The 18,499-nt window shown below is 40.9% G+C and overlaps 1 protein-coding gene across 1 annotated transcript in view; it reads left to right on the top strand.

Moving 5' to 3' along the window:
* LOC132401175 (ganglioside-induced differentiation-associated protein 1-like) overlaps window positions 1-14,220 on the top strand; it is a 34,807-nt gene extending 20,587 nt beyond the window's left edge. The window contains exons 4-6 of the mRNA XM_059983106.1: window positions 6,001-6,095; window positions 12,632-12,746; window positions 13,351-14,220. Coding sequence (XP_059839089.1) covers window positions 6,001-6,095; window positions 12,632-12,746; window positions 13,351-13,694 — 554 coding nt within the window. The 3' untranslated portion in view covers window positions 13,695-14,220. The remainder of the gene's footprint in view (window positions 1-6,000; window positions 6,096-12,631; window positions 12,747-13,350) is intronic.
* The last annotated feature ends 4,279 nt before the right edge of the window (window positions 14,221-18,499 follow it).

The raw sequence follows: 18,499 nt of genomic DNA on the forward strand, positions 1-18,499 counted from the left end.
AAGACTCTTGGTAGTGTGGAGGATCAGAGGATCTTGAGGCCAGAGTCCATAGGACGCTCAAAGCAGCTGTGCAGGTTGACTCTGTGGTTAAGAAGGCATACGGTGTATTGGCCTTCATCAATTGTGGAATTGAATTTAGGCACCGAGAAGTAATGTTGCAGCTATATAGGACCCTGGCCAGACCCCACGGAGTACTGTGCTCAGTTCTGGTTGCCTCAATACAGGAAGGATGTGGAAACCATAGAAAGGGTGTGGAGGAGATTTACAAGGATGTTGCCTGGATTGAGGAGCATGCCTTATGAAAACAGGTTGAATGAACTCAGCCTTTTCTCCTTGGGGTGATGGAGGATGAGAGGTGACCTGATAGAGGTGTATAAGACGATGAGAGGCATTGATTGCGTGGATAGTCAGAGGCTTTTTCCCAGGGCTGAAATGGCTGCCACAAGAGGATACAAGTTTAAAGTGCTTGGGAGTTAGTACAGAAGAGATGTCGGGGTAAGTTTTTTACTCAGAGTGGTGAGTGCATGGTATGGGCTGCCAGCAACGGTGGTGGAGGCAGATATGATAGGTTCTTTTAAGAGACTTTTGGATATGTACATGGAGCTTAGAAAAATAGAGGGCTATGGGTAAGCCTAGTAATTTCTAAGATAGGGACATGTTCGGCACAACTTTGTGGGCCAAAGGGCCTGTATTGTGCTGTAGGTTTTCTATGTTTCTAAATAGTTAGGTAGGTTTTTACATAGTAAGGGAATTAAGGGTTATGGGGAAAAAGCAGGTAGATGGAGCTGAGTTTACGGACTGATCAGTCATGATCTTATTGAATTGTGTGGCAGGCTCAATGGGCCGGATGGCCTACTCCTGCTCCTATTTCTTATGTTCTTATTTGAAACACCTGCATACTTTGGCCTCAGGGATGACCAAGCTGCAGGTCTCTTCAGCGGCTCTCCTCAGGGACTTAGTGTTGCAACATCAAATTGAGAGTAAAAAAAAGATTTAATTCATCTGGGCGAGATGCAGTGATGTTGGAAATTCCACTGCATTTAGCTTTGAAGTCTGCAATGGTGTGCAGACCTTGCTATAAGCTGTGTGTGTTTTTGGTGGATCTCTGTGGGTTATTGTGAATGCACACCTGTTTGCATGTTTATATACAGTTTTAATAGTTGACTACTTACTTTGGTATGTAAATGTGCATGATTTAATTTCTTATGGATTTGAGGTGCAAAAGGACTTGGGTGTCATCGTGCAGGATTTCCTCAAGGTTAATTTGCAGGGTGAGTCGGTGACGAGGAATGAAAATGCGAAGTTAGCATTCACCTTGAGGATTGGTATATAAAAGCAAGGATGTAATGCTGAGGCCCTGTGAAACGCTGGTGAGGCCTGAGATGTAGTAGCGTGAGCAGTTTTGGGCCTCTTAACTAAGAAAGGACGTGCTGACATTGGAGAGGGTTCATAGGAGGTTCATGAAAATGATTCTGGTTTTGAAAGGCTTATCATACGAAGAGTGTTTAATAGCTCTGGGCCTGTACTCACTGCAATTCAGAAGAATGAAGGGTGACCTCATTGGAACCTATTGAATGTTGAAAGGCCTTGACAAAGTGGAGAGGATGTTTCTTATGGTGGGAGAGTCTAGGACTAGAGGACACGACCTCAGGATGGAGGGACGTTCTCAGAATAGAATGGAGATGAGTAATTTCTTTAGCCACAGGGTGGTGAATCTGTGGAATTTGTTGCCACAGGCAGCTGTGGGGGGCCAAGTCATTGGGTATATTTAAGGCAGATGTTGATAGATTCTTGTTTAAGCAGGGCATGAAGGGATGTGGGGAGAAAGCAGGAGATTGGGGCTGAGGGGAAAACGATTAGTGATGATGAAATTGTGGTGCAGACTCGACAGGCAATTAGAGATGTGTCAGTGTGATGCTGCAGGCATCACTGAATCATGCCTGAAAGGCCATAGTTGGCAGCTTGACATCAAAGGATATACTTTGTATTGAAAGGACAGGCAGGAATGCATAGGCAGTGGTGTGGCTCTGTTGGTAAGAGATGGAATTGCATCTTTAGAAAGAGTTGACATAAGGTCAGAGAATCTTTGTGGGTGGAGTTAAGAAACTGTAAGGGTAAAAAAACCATTGTGCGAAGCATATTTTGGTCTCCAAATAGTAGCCAAGATGTGGGGTTGAGATTGCAAAGGGAGCTGGAAAAGGTATGTAATAAGGGTAATGATACAATTGTAATGGGGAACTTCAATATGCAAGTGAATTGGGGAAGTCATTTTGGTGTTGGATTGCAAGAGAGGGAATGCCTACGAGACGGCTTTTTAGTGCAGCTTGTGCTTGAGCCGACTCAGGGAAAGGATATCTTAGATTGGGTGTTGTGTAATAATCCGGATCTTATTAGGGAGCTTAATGTAAAAGGACACTTAGGAGGTGGCGTTTATAATATGACTGAATTCATTCTGCAATTTGAGAGGGAGAAGCATAATACACATGTATCAGTATTAAAGGGAATTACAGAGGCATGAGAGAAGAGCTTCCCCAGGTGGATTGGAGGAGGATACGGGTGGAGATGATGACAGACCAGAGATGGCTGAAGTTTCTGGGAATAGTACACAAGGTGCAGGATAGTTATGTCCCACAGAAGAAGTAATTCTCAAATGGCAGAGATTACGAGGGAAATTAAGGACTGCACAAAAGCCAAGGAAAGGGCATAGAAAGTAGTAGAAGTGAGTGTGAAATCGGATGATTGGGAAGCTTTTAAAACCCAACAAAGGGCAACTAGAAAAAACTATAAGAAGGGAAAAGATGAAATATGAGGGTAAACTAACCAATAATATAAATCTGGATGCCAAAATATGTTTAAGTTATATAAAGAATAAAAGGGAAGTGAGAGGTATTATTGGATCTCTGGAAAATGATGCTGTTGAGTTAGTAATGGGGGACAAAGAATTGGCAGATGAACTTAATGGGTATTTTGCATCTGTCTTCACTGTGGAAGACACTATCTTGTGCCAAAGGTCTGTGAGTGACAGAGAGGAGGAGTGGGTGCCATTGAACATAAGAACTAGGAGCAGGAGTAGGCCATCCAGCCCAGCGAGCCTGTTCCGCCAATCAATAAGATCATGGCGGATCTGACAATGGACTCCTCTCCACCCTCCTGACTTTTCCCCATAAACTCTTAATTCCCCTACTATGCAAAAATCTATCCAACCTTGTCTTAAATATGTTTACTGAGGTAGCTTGCACTACATTGGGCAGAGAATTCTACAGTTTCACCACTCTTTGGGAAAAGCAGTTCCTCCTCATCTCTGTCATAAATCTACTCCCCCGAATCTTGAGGCTATGTCTCCTAGTTCTAGTCTCACCTACCAGTGGAAACAAATTTCCTGCCTCTATCTTAAAATTATCCCTTTCATAATTTTACCTGTTTCTGTATGATCTCATCTCATTCTTCTAAGTTCCAGCGAGTACAGTCCCAGGCAACTGGATCGCTCCTCATAGTCTTAAACCCCCCCCCCAATCTCTGGAATTAACCTCATGAACCTCCTCTACACTGCCTCTAAAGGCAGTATAACCTTCTTCACATAAGGAGACCAGAACTGTACGCAGTACTCCAGGTGCGGCCTAACTAGTACCTTGTACAGTTGCAGCATAACCTCCCTCCTCTCAAATTCAATTCCTCTAGCAATGAAGGGTACCATTCAATTTGTTTTCTTGATAGCCTGCTGTACAAATGAACTTAATGGGTTCATTTCTTTTGTGATTCATGCATAAGCACTCTCAAGTCTTTTTGCACGCAACATGCTGCAATTTTTTACCATTTAACTATTAATCTGCTCTTCCATTTTCCCTTCCAAAGTGGATGACCTTGCATTTACCAACATTGTGCTCCATCTGCCAGATCCTTGGCCAGTCACTTAATCTATCTATATCTCTCTGCAGACTCTCCGTATCTTCTGCACAATTTGCTTTTCCACTCAATTTCGTGTCATCAGCAAACATGGATACGCTACACCTGATCCCCTCTTCTAGATCATTAATGTATATTGTGAACAGTTATGCACCCAGCAACAACCTCTGCGGCACACTGCCTGTCACTGATTGCCAACCAGAGAAATACCCATGCCGCCCAACTCTCCCACCAAAGGAAACATCCTTTCCGCATCCACTCTGTTAAGGCCTTTCACCTTTCGATAGGTTTCAGTGAGGTTACTCCTCATTCTTCTGAATTCCAGTAAATACAGGCCCAGAGCCATCAAACACTTTTCATGAGAAGCCATTCAATCCTTGGAATCAGTTTTTGAACCTCCTTTGAACCCATTCCAGTTTCAGCATATCCTTTCTAAGATAGGGCTTCTGATTTAGTATTTTCTCGCATTATTAGTTTCAGTTGCTAAAGCCATATGGTCATATCTTTTTAAACTGGCTCTGTTCCTGTTTAAAAATGTATCTGCTGTTGCTACTGGTCTCGTATCTTGCGTTAGATTGATGGTCTAACCTCTCATTTGTGTCCTTTGTTACATGATGGCTTTGATTATCTCAGCCATCTCACAGCTACCTCCACTTTCCATGAACTTCAGCTAATCCATAGTTCTGTTTCACATTTCCTAGTTTGTCCCAAGTCTATTAATTGTTTACTTTTGGTTGTTGATTACATTGGCTCATGGTCTGGCAGTGCCTATAGTTTATCTTTCTGTTCAAATAACTGCCTGTCTTTGTTCTTCACTTTTTTTTTAATATCTTCAAGCTGTCTATCTCTGGGATCTGTGTTTCAGTAATGAGCTTTTGTATGTGCCTGCTTTCTTTATCCCACCAATGTTGGCTGTGGATTCAATTGCTAGGGCCACATGGCATTACCTTTCTATAAGCTTCACTAGCTCTGTTCCATTGTATTTAGAAATGCATTTAATAAATGCTTGGTGTTCCTCTTTTATGATAATTCTCCTGGCTGGTTAGTAAAATGTCCCTATATAAAAGGTGCTATATAAATGCAAATTGTTATCCATGCCTGATAAATGAAATTTAATTTGGAAGAGAATGTGGTGCACATCAGAAAAAATTTCTACAGGTAGGATACTGAAATAAAAGGCATGTTGGAAATATTTGCTGTGGCATCATGGTGGGTGGGTGAGGAGTGGGGGTGGGAACAAAAATATTTTGGACACAAAGTAAAGAGAAACGACAGGATTGAAGTGAAGATCTGTGATAAGGTTGAAGACCTGACAGTAAATCACATTGGTTGATTGACAGCAAAGTGATGGTGTCAAAGCATCATAGGGAGTAAAATATGCGTCTTGGAGAGGTACGTGGTTTCTGGTAATGATTCTGCTTTCCATTGGCTGAAGTAGGGTTTTCAGTGATATGTGCTGAGGGTGGGATAGGATGTATGGCTCTGCATACAGTTGGTGTGCAGCACACAGTCTATTGAATTGAGAAATAGCCTGTTCAAAGAATAGAAGAAACAAATTTAATCAGAATTATTTCCTGGAAAAATGCTACAAATTAGGGATAGTTGGATTTATTTATTTAGAGGTAAATTTAGAGACAGGTCGTCCTGGCCCATCTAGCTGCATTGCCCAGCAACCCACTGAATTAACCCTAGCCTAATCATGCGACAATTTACAATGAGCAATTAACCTACTACCCAGTACGTCGTACGTTTTTGAAATGTGTGAAGAAACCAGAGCATCTGGAGGAAACCCAAGCATTCATGACGCTCGCTGAAATATACATTTTAGTAACCTGCAGCAGTGTTATTTCCAAGCTTGACTGACAGTGAGGTTACCTATTCATCTGCACATTGATTGCTGAGGGCCTACCACTGCGCGCAATCTACCTGAAGTTGTTAAACTCCTAAAATTTGATTTTTCTTAATGTAAGGTAAAGTTCAGATCTTCAAGTTGTATTCAACCACTGTTGGACGTAGAGAACAGAGGGCAGAGTCGGAGTTGAATGGAGATGACCTGCCGATCTCTTTATAATCTAAAGGACATTTATTTGATTTCAGGCCAAATTGCAAATACAGAATCTGAATTAAAGAAACTTGCTCAGGAACACCCAGAATTAAGTGAAGCATATTTAACAAAGCAAAAACAAATAAAGGTAAGAGGTTTTAAACTTGCAGTTAATAAATCAAGCATTTTTTTTCTCTCTCGTTATTGTTTAACATGGAAATCAGCTTTCAAAATCCTTTCTTGCATTTCCTGTAATATGTTTAGAGCATAAGATGTGCAGAATTAGGCCATTTGGCCCATCATGGTTGATTGAACCCCACTCAACCCCATTCTCTTGCCTTTTCTCTGTAACCTTTGACACACTGATTAATCAAGAACCTATCAACCTCTGCTTCAAATATACCCAAGCACTTGGCCTCCTCAGATGTCTTTGGCAGTGTACTCCACAGATTCACCACCCTTTGCCTAAAAAAACCGTCCTCCTCATTTCTGCTCTAAATGAATGTCTCTCTATTGTGAGGCTGTGCCCTCTAGTTTTAGACTCATCCATTAGATGAGTCTTCACATCTAATCCTCTCCACATCACTCTGTCCAGACCTTTCAATATTCAACAGGTTTCAATGAGATTCCCCCTCATTCTTCTAAATTCCAATGAGTACAAGCCCAGAGCTATTAAATGTTCCTTGCATATTAACCCTTTCATTCCAGAAATTATTCCTATGAACCTCCTCTGGACCCTCTCCAATCCTAGCACATCCTTCCTTAGATAAGGGCCCAAAACTCACCAGTGCTTTATAAAGCCTCAACATTACATCCTTGCTTTTTTATTGTAGTCCTCTCGAAATGAATGCTAATATTGCATTAGCCTTTTTTACCAATGACTCGACCTGCAAGTTGACCTTTAGGGAATTCTGCAAAATGACTTCCAAGTCCCCTTGCATCTCTGATTTTTGAATTTTCTTCCTGTTCAGAAAATAATCTATGCTTTTATTCTTTCTACTAAAGTGCATGATCGTACGCTCCCCTATGATTCCATCTGCCACTTCTTTGCCCATTCTCCTAATTTGTCAAATCCTTTTGCGGATTCCCTGCTTCCACAACACTACGTGCCCCTCCACCTATTGTCTTATAGTCTGCAAACTTGGGCACAAAGCCATCAAGTCTGTAATCCAAATCATTGACATATAACGTGAAAAGAAGTGGTTCCAACACTGCGCCCTGAGGAACACCACAAGTCACTGGTTGCCAACTCTGTTTCCTGCCAGTCAGTCAGTCTTCTATCTATGCTAGTATCTTTCCTGTAATGTCATGGGCTCTATCTTGTTATGTGGCTTTGTATGCGGCACCTTGCCAAAGACCTTTCTGGAAATCCAAGTAAACAACATCCACTGGCTCTCCTTTGTTTATCCTGCCTGTTATTTCCTCAAAGAATTCCAACAGATTTGTCAGGCAAGATGTTTCCTTAAGAAAACCATGCTTTGGCCTATTGTATCATGTTCCGTGAATCTTATATTTAAGAAAGAATTCCAACATCTTCCCAGCCACTGAAGTCAGACTAACTGGCCTATAATTTCCTTTTATCTAACTTCCACCCTTAAAGAGTGGAGTGACATTTGCAATTTTCCAGTCCTCTTGAACCACTCCAGAATCTGGTGATTGTTGAAAGATAACTATTAATTTTATTTATTGAGGTTCTTCTGGCCCTTCGATTTGTGCTGCTGAGCAATCCCCCGATTTAATCCTAGCCTAAACAAAGGACAATTAAAGTAACCTACCAACCTACCTTTCGGACTGTGGGAGGAAACTGGAGCCTCTGGAAGAAATGCATGTGGTTGCCTTCTGTGGGTTTTTCAAAAGCTTCCAACTTCCCACCAATTTTTGCTATATTATGTGCTGTCACTTTTCCTTTTATGCTGTCTTTGACTTCCCGTATCAGCCAGGATCGCCTCATCCTCTTTTAGAGTACTGCTACTTTGTGATGTATCTATTCTGTGACTTCCAATTTGTTCCTAGAAACTTGAGCTATTGCTGCTCTGCCCATTGTCCCTGATAGTGTCCCCTTCCAATCATCTTTGGCCAACTTCTCTCTCATGCCTCTGTAATTCTCTTTCATAGTCATCTTTATGTGCTGTGTCGTATGATGTGGGTGACCATGGTCTGTGACCATGATTGTTTTTGGCAAATTCTACAAAAGTTGTAGAAAAGTTGTCTTTTGGATGACCCCAGCCATTATAAATACCCTTCAGAGATTGTCTGCCTGGTGTTAGTGCTCGTGCAACCAGGACTTGTGATGTGCACCAGCTGCTCGTACGACCATCCATCACCTGAACCTGCACCACCTGCTTCATGTGACCTTGATCAGAGAGCCAAGCAGATGCTACACCTTGTCCAAGGGTGACCTGCAGGCTAGCAGCGAGGAGGAGTTTCTTGCACCTCCTTTGGTAGAGACGCATCTCCACCCTGCCACCCTTACTCGACGGTAATACTGATATATCTGACTATAACTTCTCACTTCAAACTGCAGGGTGTATTCTATCATCTTATGATCACTGTCTTCTAAGAATCTCTTACCTTAAACTCCCTATTCAAATCTGGTTCATTGCGCAGCATCCAATCTAAAATTGCCCTTTCCCCAGTGGGCTCAACCACAAACTGCGGTTTAATTTGTACCCAACTTTCCGGCTACTGTTCAGAAGCCTGTATTCTTAAATCTACCCACAAGAATTCTGCATCTTCTGATTCTGTGTCACCTCTTTCTAAGGATTTGATATGATTTTTCAGCAATAGAGCCACACCAACCCTTCTGCCTACCTACTTGTTCTTTTGATACAATATGTATCATCGGATGTTAAGCTCCCAACTGTGATCTTCTTTCTGCCACAACTCAGTGATGCCCACCTCCCAATATTTAACTGTACTACAAGATCACCTACCTTATTGTGTATAGTGCTTGCATTAAAATACAATATCTTCAGTCCTGTTTTAATCACTTTTTTCAATTTTGCACCCATGTTATACTCTCACTGACTGCAATTTTGTCCTATTATATGCCTGTCCATCTTCAGTCTCACCATGCACTGCATCATTGTCAGCCCTACCACTCTGGTTCCCAGCCCCATGCCAATTTAGTTTAAGCACTCCCCAACTGCTCCAGCAAAACCATCTGCAAGGATATTGGTCTCCCAGGAGTTAAGGTGTAACCTGTCCTTTTTAACAGGTCATTCATCATTTCCTTAGAAGAGATCCCAGTGATCTGGAAACCTGAAATCTTCCCCCACACTAATTTCTCAGCCACACATCCATCTGCCAGATCATCCTATTCTTACTCTCACTGGTGCATGCCACGGGCAGCAGTCCAGAAATTACTGCCCTTGAAGTCCAGCTTTTTCTGATCCAGTTGCAGTGGGCCCTCCATACTAGACAGTGATACAACCAGTTAGAATGCTCTCCTCGGTGCATCTGTAGAATTTGTGAGCATCTTAGTTGACATACCAAGTCTTCATTCTAACTTCGAATGAAATCTAACCGCTGTTGTGCTTTCTTTGTAATTGCATCAATCTATGAGAGAGATCTTCAGTGATGTTGGCTCCCAGGAACTTGAAACTGCTCACCCGTTCCACTGCTGATCCCTTGATGAGGACTCAACTTCCCCTTCCTGAACTCCACAATCATGATGTTGAGTGCAAGGTTGTTGTTGCAACTCCACTTAACCAACTGATCTAAGATTCTGCTAACAATAGTTGTGTTGTTGGCAAATTTATAGATTGTGTTTGAGCTGTGCCCTGCCACACGGTTGTGGATGTAGAGAGAGTACAACAGTGGGCTCAGTATGCATCGTGGCCAGGGTTGATGTGCAGTGAGATGTTTTTTATTTCTGTTCTGCACTGTGGTCTCCCAGTGAGAAAGACAAAGGATCCACTTGCAGAGGGAGGTAGAGAGGGCCACATTTTGGAGTTTGTTGATTAGAACTGAGGGTATGATTGTGTTGAACACTAAGCTGTAGTCAATAAGCAGCATCCTTATTTACTGTTGTCCAGGTGATGAAAGGCAGTGAGCAAGTGAGATTGGATCGCTGTAGATTTATCCGAAGCGGTACTATTATTGAGTGGAGCGGCCCCAGGTACTCTGCACTAGTTGCTTATTCTGTTTCCCTCTCCTGGAATAGTCATTTAGCTACCTGTCTCCTGCAATTTAGTGGTGACTACCTCCCTGTAGCTTATATCTATCATCTCCTCATTCTACGTATGAGCAGAAGGTCATCAAGCTGCACCTCCAGTTCCTTAATGATCCCTAATGGGCTGTAGTTCATTGCACTTGGTGCAGATGTATTTATCAGGGAAACTGAAAGTCTCCCAGATTTCAAGAAGACTAGAATATAAAAAATAGGATGTAATGCTGAGTCTTTATAAAGCACTGGTGAGTATCGTGAGCAGTTTTGGGCCCATTATCTCTATAAAAAAAAACATATATATAACATATAACAATTACAGCACGAAAACAGGCCATCTCGAGTCCATGCCAATCGCTTACTCTCGCCTAGTCCCACCGACCTGCACTCAGCCCATAACCCTCCATTCCCTTCCTGTCCATATACCTATCCAATTTTTTTTTTTAAAATGACAATACCAAACCTGCCTCTACCACTTCTACTGGAAGCTCGTTCCACACAGCTACCACTCTGAGTAAAGAAGTTCCCCCTTGTGTTACCCCTAAACTTTTGCTCTGTAACTCTCTACTCATGTCATCTTATTTGAATCTCCCCTGCTCTCAATGGAAAAAGCACGTCAACTCTATCTATCCCCCTCATAATTTTAAATACCTCTATCAAGTCCCCCTCAACCTTCTATGCTCCAAAGAATAAAGACCTAACTTGTTCAACCTTTGTCTGTAACTTAGGTGCTGAAACCCAGGTAACATTCTAGTAAATCTCCTCTGTACTCTCTCTGTTGTGCTGACATTGGAGAGGTTTCAAAGCGGGTTCATGAAAGTAGAAAAGACTTGTCGTATGAAGAGCATTTGATGGCTCTGGTCCTAAACTCACTGGAATTCAGAAGAATGAGTGGTGGCCTAATTGAAACCTAATTGATCTTTATTGAAATGCCTCGATAGAGTGGATGTGGAGAGGATGTTTCCTATGGTGGGAGAGCCTAGGACTGGAGAATACAGCCTCAGAATAGATGGGTGTTCTTTTGGAACAGAGATGAGGAGGATTTTCTTTAGCCAGAGAATGGTGAATCTGTGGAATTCTTTGCCACAGATAGTTATGGAGGCCGTGTCTTTATGTATATTTAAGGCAGAGATTGATAGATTCCTGATTGGTCAGGGTATGAAGGAATATGGGGAAAAGGCAGGAAATTGCGGCTGAGATGGAAAATGGATCAGCCATGATGAAATGGTGAAACAGACTCGATGGGTCAACTGGTCTAATTCTGCTCCTATACCTTATAGTCTTAATTCTCACATCTCACACAAAGAACATACCCCAGACCCACTTTCCATGTACTTATAAACAAAGAATGAGGGGGAGAAAAAGAACTTGCTGAAAAACTGGCTGACTTCAGCATGTTCTCGCTGAAGCCTATTGATCCCAAAGTGTCCCACTTGAACACTGGCCCATTCCAATATGGGTGTTCCCACAATGGCCACTCCACTTGCAGTTTGCTTCTTTTAATTGGCCTTTGCTAAGCTATTAATAACTTTGCTCGCTTTTTAAACCTGGTGCGTAAAATCCACGAGGAACTGTTTTCAACTCTCTGTCATCTTGTACTCAGCATACAAATCACGACAGTGTCCACTCGCTCTTTTGACTTCTAGTAATCTAGAATTATTTGGAACAGTTTTTTTTATTAAAACTATTGTGCTAAATATTAATTTGCCATAGAAAGGGTGCAGAGGAGATTTACAAGGATGTTGCCTGGATTGGGGAGCATGCCTTATGAGAATAGGTTGAATGAACTTGGCTTTTTCTCCCTGGAGTGACAGAGGATGAGAGGTGACCTGATAGAGGTGTATAGGATGATGAGAGGCATTGATTGTGTGGATAGTTAGAGGCTTTTCCCCCAGGGCTGAAATGGTTGCCACAAGAGGACACAGGTTTAAGGTGCTGAGGAGATGTCAGGGGTAAGTTTTTTTTACTCAGAGTGGTGAGTGCGTGGAATGGGTTGCCGGCAACGGTGGTGGGCGTGGATATGATAGGGTCTTTTAAGAGACTTCTGGATACATACATAGAGCTTAGTAAAATAGAGGGCTATGGGTAAGCCTAGTAATTTCTAAGGTAGGGACATGTTAGGCACAACTTTATGGGCTGAAGGACCTGTATTCTGCTGTAAGTTTTCTGTGTTTCTATGTTTCTAAATTCAAAAATGGTGTAATTCATTGACAAACTGTCTTCTATGATTCAAACACAGTTAATTTGAATCAAAGTTCTGTCAGTTAGTTTTTGTGCTTGTATGTTCACAAGGAGGCATCCTTTCTTTAGGAGGTTGGAAATATTGCATGAAAAAATGCTGATGAGGTACAAATATACTTATTGAAAATGCCTAATTATTCTGTGCCTCAATACATAGTGTCATTGTAAATCCTCTTGATTAATTTGATATCTTTGTACTTCTCTAAAAAAGGAAATAAACTCCTTTCCTCCATATAAATTACATTGACGTAGTTTTCTTATTGCTTTTCCTTCAGTCTAAGATACGGGATCATGATAATGTAAACTATCTGAAAAAAATATTCTGTGAGCTGGAAAATGTTCTAGACCAGGTGGAGACTGAGTTGCAGCGAAGGATTGAAGAAACTCCGGGTCAGTATCAAATAAATTACTTTTACATTTAATCCCACATAATTCTACTTCTTTCTCATTGCCACAGGATAAATTTGAGGGAAAAGTAGAATCCCGCAATGCCAAGTGCAGGAAATTTGAGGTCTTTAATATTTTGCTGTATAAGATCCATTGGGGTAGATAGTTTGAGGATCTTTTTTGTTTTCTCACTTGTTGGAAAGTACTTCAAAAATGAAAGGAAGTCAAGACTGTATTGGTGTCCATCCATGTTAAAATTCTAGCCTCGATTAGTGTTAATATGTACTTAAAATGAAGTAAAATATCATCAGCTTAGATCTTGACTTCCATGTCCTTGTGTTGTGTTGTTCTTGAGTCTTGTTAGATCACATCTTGATTCGCATTTCCTGTTTGGTGTTTTTTAAGAGTACGACTCTCCTCCCTAGCTGATGAGGGAAGTCTAAAATTGTTGCTTTGTTAATGTAGTTTCATTGGGAGGAGAACTTGTAATAGTGAACTAATAAAACAGCACTTGAAATTGTGGAAAATACCATATAAGACAATAAATATAATAAATATAAGTATAAAACTTGCAACGTATTTATCTGGATTTCTTTCTCTTGAGCAGAAGAAGGACATCAGCCATGGCTCTGTGGTGAATCTTTCACACTTGCAGATGTCTCACTCAGTGTAACATTGCATCGCCTGAAGTTCCTTGGACTTGCCCGAAAATACTGGGGAAGTGGAAATCGCCCAAATTTAGAATCTTATTATGAACGTGTGTTGCAACGAAGGACTTTTCGAAAGGTCTTGGGAAATGTGAACAACATTTTGCTTTCTGCAGTACTGCCTACGGCTTTCCGAGTTGCTAAAAAACGTGCTCCCTCCTTTTTGGGGGCTAGTTTTGTAGTAAGTCTGCTGGGGGGATTAGGTTACTTAGCATTCGTGTTCCTAAAAAAGAGACTATCATAGGTTTTCTCAGCATGAAATTACTATGCAGCAAAACTTTCGCTGAGCTGTGATGCTGCAATCATTGCACTTAGCAGACTAAGATAGACTAATCAAGGAACATTGGAGTTATGTTTGTGTAAAGGAATTGCTGTCATTTTATTTAATTATTTTTAAAGAGTAAGTTTGTGAAACGTGGAATCTGTGCACAATGCAACTCAATTGTAAACTTTTAAGAACTGTTAACATTTGTTTTTTGCTCCAGGTAATTGTGTGAATAGATTATTCTGTTGCAATGTTTATAGATTTTACACATTCATGGATAAACTTCAAACTGCAGGCAAATCAAAAGTTTGTAGCTTGTTACTTACACACTATTTAATGTCCAGCCAGTGTGTTGACCAGACTCTGTAGGTTCAATGTCTATTCTGCACAATCAAGTTAAGGATCATGAGCAATGTATTGATCTTTGTAGGATGTGTTCTACCTTTTTCTGAAGTATCATTTTGGGCCTTCCTGCCTTAATTAAAGATTTTTTTGGTTAAAAAAATGTCTTAATTTGTTTTCTATGCTCAGTAGGTTTGAACGTTTACTTTCTTGCAATATACTTTGTAGCTTTCAATATTTATTACTTGGGCATGCATAAGAGAAATCAAGAGTTGAGGAAATTTAACACACTTGTAGTAAAATTCTATTTTTTAAAAAAAAGCATTTGCCTATCTTTATTTTGACATATCTTTAAGACAGTTCAGATGTGCACAAGGATGCAATATTGTTCCTATAATGAATTCTCTTCTCAAAGTTAAACTCTATCATCTTCCCTTTTATACATAATAATTAAAAGGGCTAGAGCTGATCATTCATTTCAGATTTCTCCTTTCCCCTGTCTGCTACATCAGTTAATGCTTTTCTATTAGAACAAGTTCAAAACAATTAAGAACATCAATAGGACATTCTGTCCTTCATGTTTGCTTTGCCCTTAAGCATTGTTCTTTTACCTCATTGCTACTTGTTCTGATCCCATATCCCTTAATATGGTAATATCTACCTTGAATAAACCCCAAAAGAGCGTGGAACAAGACTTTACCCTCCTTTGGGCTAGGGTGAGGAAGAATTCCAAAGATTTAATATCTTCTGGGTGAAGAAATTTCTCATATCCTCGATGGCTCTCTTTGATTGTATCCTGGTTCCAGAGAACATGTGTGGAAACACCACTTCTGTAAGCTATCTAGTGAATTCCTGCTAGCAATTTATATACTTCAATTCAATCACTTCTCTTCCTTGCATAGAAGAGGTGCATTTTGGTTAATCTGTCCCTGGTACACAAAAGCCATGGCCTAGGAATCATCTAATACTCCTTGATCACCAGCAGAGTAGACCACACTAATCTGAGATCTCTGGTTTAGCATCTGGCTCATCAGGTAATAGTTACTGAGCTGCCTTTGCATCTGTGGGGGTGGGGGGGCACTGAAAATTAAAAAAAGAAAAGGTGCAAAAGCCTTAGCAGGAAACTTAATTTCTTTAGAATGGGGAGAGAACCATAGTTTTTGTTCCTTGGAAGTTATAATGTTAAAAAATAAGTTTTACCATCATTTTTAAGATTTTGAGGAGAATTGCTAGGGAGAGAAAGTGTATATATTTCTGGCACATGGTGTTTGGGGAAGGCGTATTGGGGGTGCTGTTGTTTTAAGAAGAGCCAAGTCTTTTGTTAGTGTAATTAGGAAAAAATAAACTACTGCATGTAAAGAGTGGTAAAAGGAATTTCTTTTGTCTATAACGGTTGATGCTATGTTAATTGTTAGGTTTAGCAGAGAGTGATAAATTAACCATAAACTTTAAGGGGTAAGTAGATCATCATTCTGCAATAACCTTTGATTGTTGGACAGTTATTGGACTAAATGGCCTACTTTTTGTACTGGTGAATACAAATAGGGTTAATGTAATCTCTGAGTAACCTAGCTTTTAGTGAATATGTGTTGCATTTCTTCCAATGTCAATATTTCCTTTCCAATTTGTGTTGCCAGAACATGGAATAATATTATCCCAGAAGATGGAAGCTCTCTGTGATGGCTTGGCTGATTGAAAAGTTCACTTCATTGTATTTCTGCACACTGTTGGAAGCAGAGCAGCAAAATGCATGCCCAGCAAGCTGTTTATTCATTGTTATCCTGTCATTTCATGAGAGAGGAGGAGGAGCGATGGAAAGGAGAGGCTGACAATACGAGTCATTAATCTATAAAGGCATTGACTGTCAGTTGAAATAATTAGTGTGGCCAGTAGGTGGTGATCCTGAAATTAGTTTTCATCAAAAAATGTTGTTTTGCAAATCACGATCTTAAACTGCCAGTGGTACTGTTCACATGTTGATGAAGAAAACATGTACCTTCATCAAGAAGATGAAGAAAACTTGTATCAGTCTAGTCATATCCTCACCAATGAATGGGTATAAACATAAAGCAGAATATTGCAACTCTATAAAGTGTGTAGAAGTGACCTGATTCAGGTGAGAACTCACTTTATATAAAATTGTTCTATTGTGAAGCACTTTAACACATAGTTCCTTGAGTCTGTAAATAGCTTCATATTGTCTGAAGTTTCATACATTCGTGCAGTCATCACTGACTTTGATGGCTGTTTGCAAAATAGATCTATTAACCAAGGTCCTATCACATCTCAAGAGCACCAAACCTATCATAAAGGAAATCAGGCTCTGCATGCTGAGCTCATCTCAGTGGAAACTTAATTCTTGATGACTATTTGTACTTAATCTTTACCCCAAAATACTCTTAACTTTCTATAATTATTCTCAGTTTATGGACTGAAGTTATTTTTTTAACCAACATCATTGTATAGAGACCAGTGTTGGAGTTCGTTCTAGAGCATAGGACTGTAGTATTACCAACTATAGCTTAGAGCCATTGCTGTAAGCTAGTGTTTCCCTGAGTCACTTAGACTAGGTTGAAATGAAATCTATATTGTCTGGGATCTTGGGAGTTGGGTGTAAAAGCCTCTGAGTGAAATTATTGTAAGTGCCACAGCTTTCACTCTTGCACTCTTACTGCAATAAAAGTTCAAGATTTCCTTTACTGATTAATTGACACTAGCATTCATAACAGATTTAGTCCAAGTTGCAGAAATTTAACATCATTATTTGTTATGGCATCATTTAGCTATTGTTAGAAATAGCCAAACCACAGATGCCAGCTCCTACCTTATTATGGAAACATAGCAAACTTACAGCACAATACAGGCCCTTTGGCCCACAAAGCTGCGCTGAACATGTCCTTACCTTAGAAATTACCTAGGCTTACCCATAGCCCTCTATTTTTCTACGTTCCATGTATCTATCCAGTGGAGTCTTAAAAGACCCTATCGTTTCTGCCTCCACCACCACCTTTGGCAGCCCATTCCACACACACACCACTCCCTGCGTTTAAAAAAAACAACAACTTATCCTTGACATCTCTGTACCTACTTCCAAGCACCTTAAAACTATGCCCTCTTGTGCTAGCCATTTCAGTCCCGGGAAAAAGTTCTCTGACTATCCACAGGATCAATGCCTCTCATCATCTTGTACACCTCTGTTGCTCCAAGGAGAAAGGGCTGAGTTCACTCAACCTATTCTCATAAGTCATCACAAAGTACACTGTAGATGCTGTGGTCAAATGAACATGTACAAACAAGCTGGATGAATGCAGCAGGTCGGGCAGCATCCGTTGAAATGAGCAGTCAACGTTTCCGGCCGAGACCCTTCGTCAGGACCCTTCTCATAAGTCACGCTCCTCAAACCAGGCAAATTCCTTGTAAATCTTCTCTGCACCCTTGTTATGGTTTCCACATCATTCCTGCAGTGAAGCAGCCAAAGCTGAGCTCAGTACTCCAAATGGGGTCTGACCAGTATCCTGTACAACTGCAAGGTTACCTCTCGGCTCTTAAACTCAATCCCATGATTGACGAAGGACTATGCACCGTATGCTTTCTCTCACTTTATCTGGGTTGAACTCCATCTGCCACTTCTCAGCCCAGTTTTGTAGCCTATCGATGTCCCACTGTAAACTGACAGCCCTCCACACTATCCACAACACCCCCAACCTTTGTGTCATCAGCAAATTTTCTAACCCATCCCTCCACTTCCTCATCCAGGTCATTTATAAAATTCACAAAGAGTAGGGGTCCCAGAACAGATCCCTGAGGCACACCACTAGTCACCAACCTCCATGCAGAATATGACCCATCTACAAACATTCTTTGCCTTCTGTGGGCAAGCCAGTTCTGGAACAACAAAGCAATATCCCCTTGGATCCCATGCCTCCTTACTTTCTTAATAAGCCTTGTATGGGGTACCTTATCAAATGTCTTACTGAATTCCCATATACACTACATCTACTGCTCTACCTTCATCAATGTGTTTAGTCACATCCTCAAAAATTCAATCAGGCTCGTAAGGCACGACCTGCCTTTGACAAAGCCATGCTGACTATTCCTAATCATATTATGCCTCTCCAAATATTCATAAATACTGCCTCTCAGGATCTTCTCCATCAACCTAACAACCACTGAAATAAGACTCACTGGTCTATAATTTCCTAGGCTATCTCTATGCTCTTTCTTGATTAAGGGAACAACACCCACAACCCTCTAATCCTCCAGAACCTCCCTTGCCTCCCATAGTAGCCTGGGGTACATCTTGTCCGGTCTTGGAGACTTATCCAACTTGATGCTTTCCAGTGGGTCCAACGCATCCTCTTCCTTAATATCTACACACTCAAGCTTTTCAGTCCACTGTAAGTCATCCCTACGATCGCCAAGATTATGCATACATATGCACA

The sequence above is a fragment of the Hypanus sabinus genome, chromosome 1, assembly GCF_030144855.1.
Source record: "Hypanus sabinus isolate sHypSab1 chromosome 1, sHypSab1.hap1, whole genome shotgun sequence".
NCBI classification, from domain to species: Eukaryota; Metazoa; Chordata; class Chondrichthyes; order Myliobatiformes; family Dasyatidae; genus Hypanus; species Hypanus sabinus.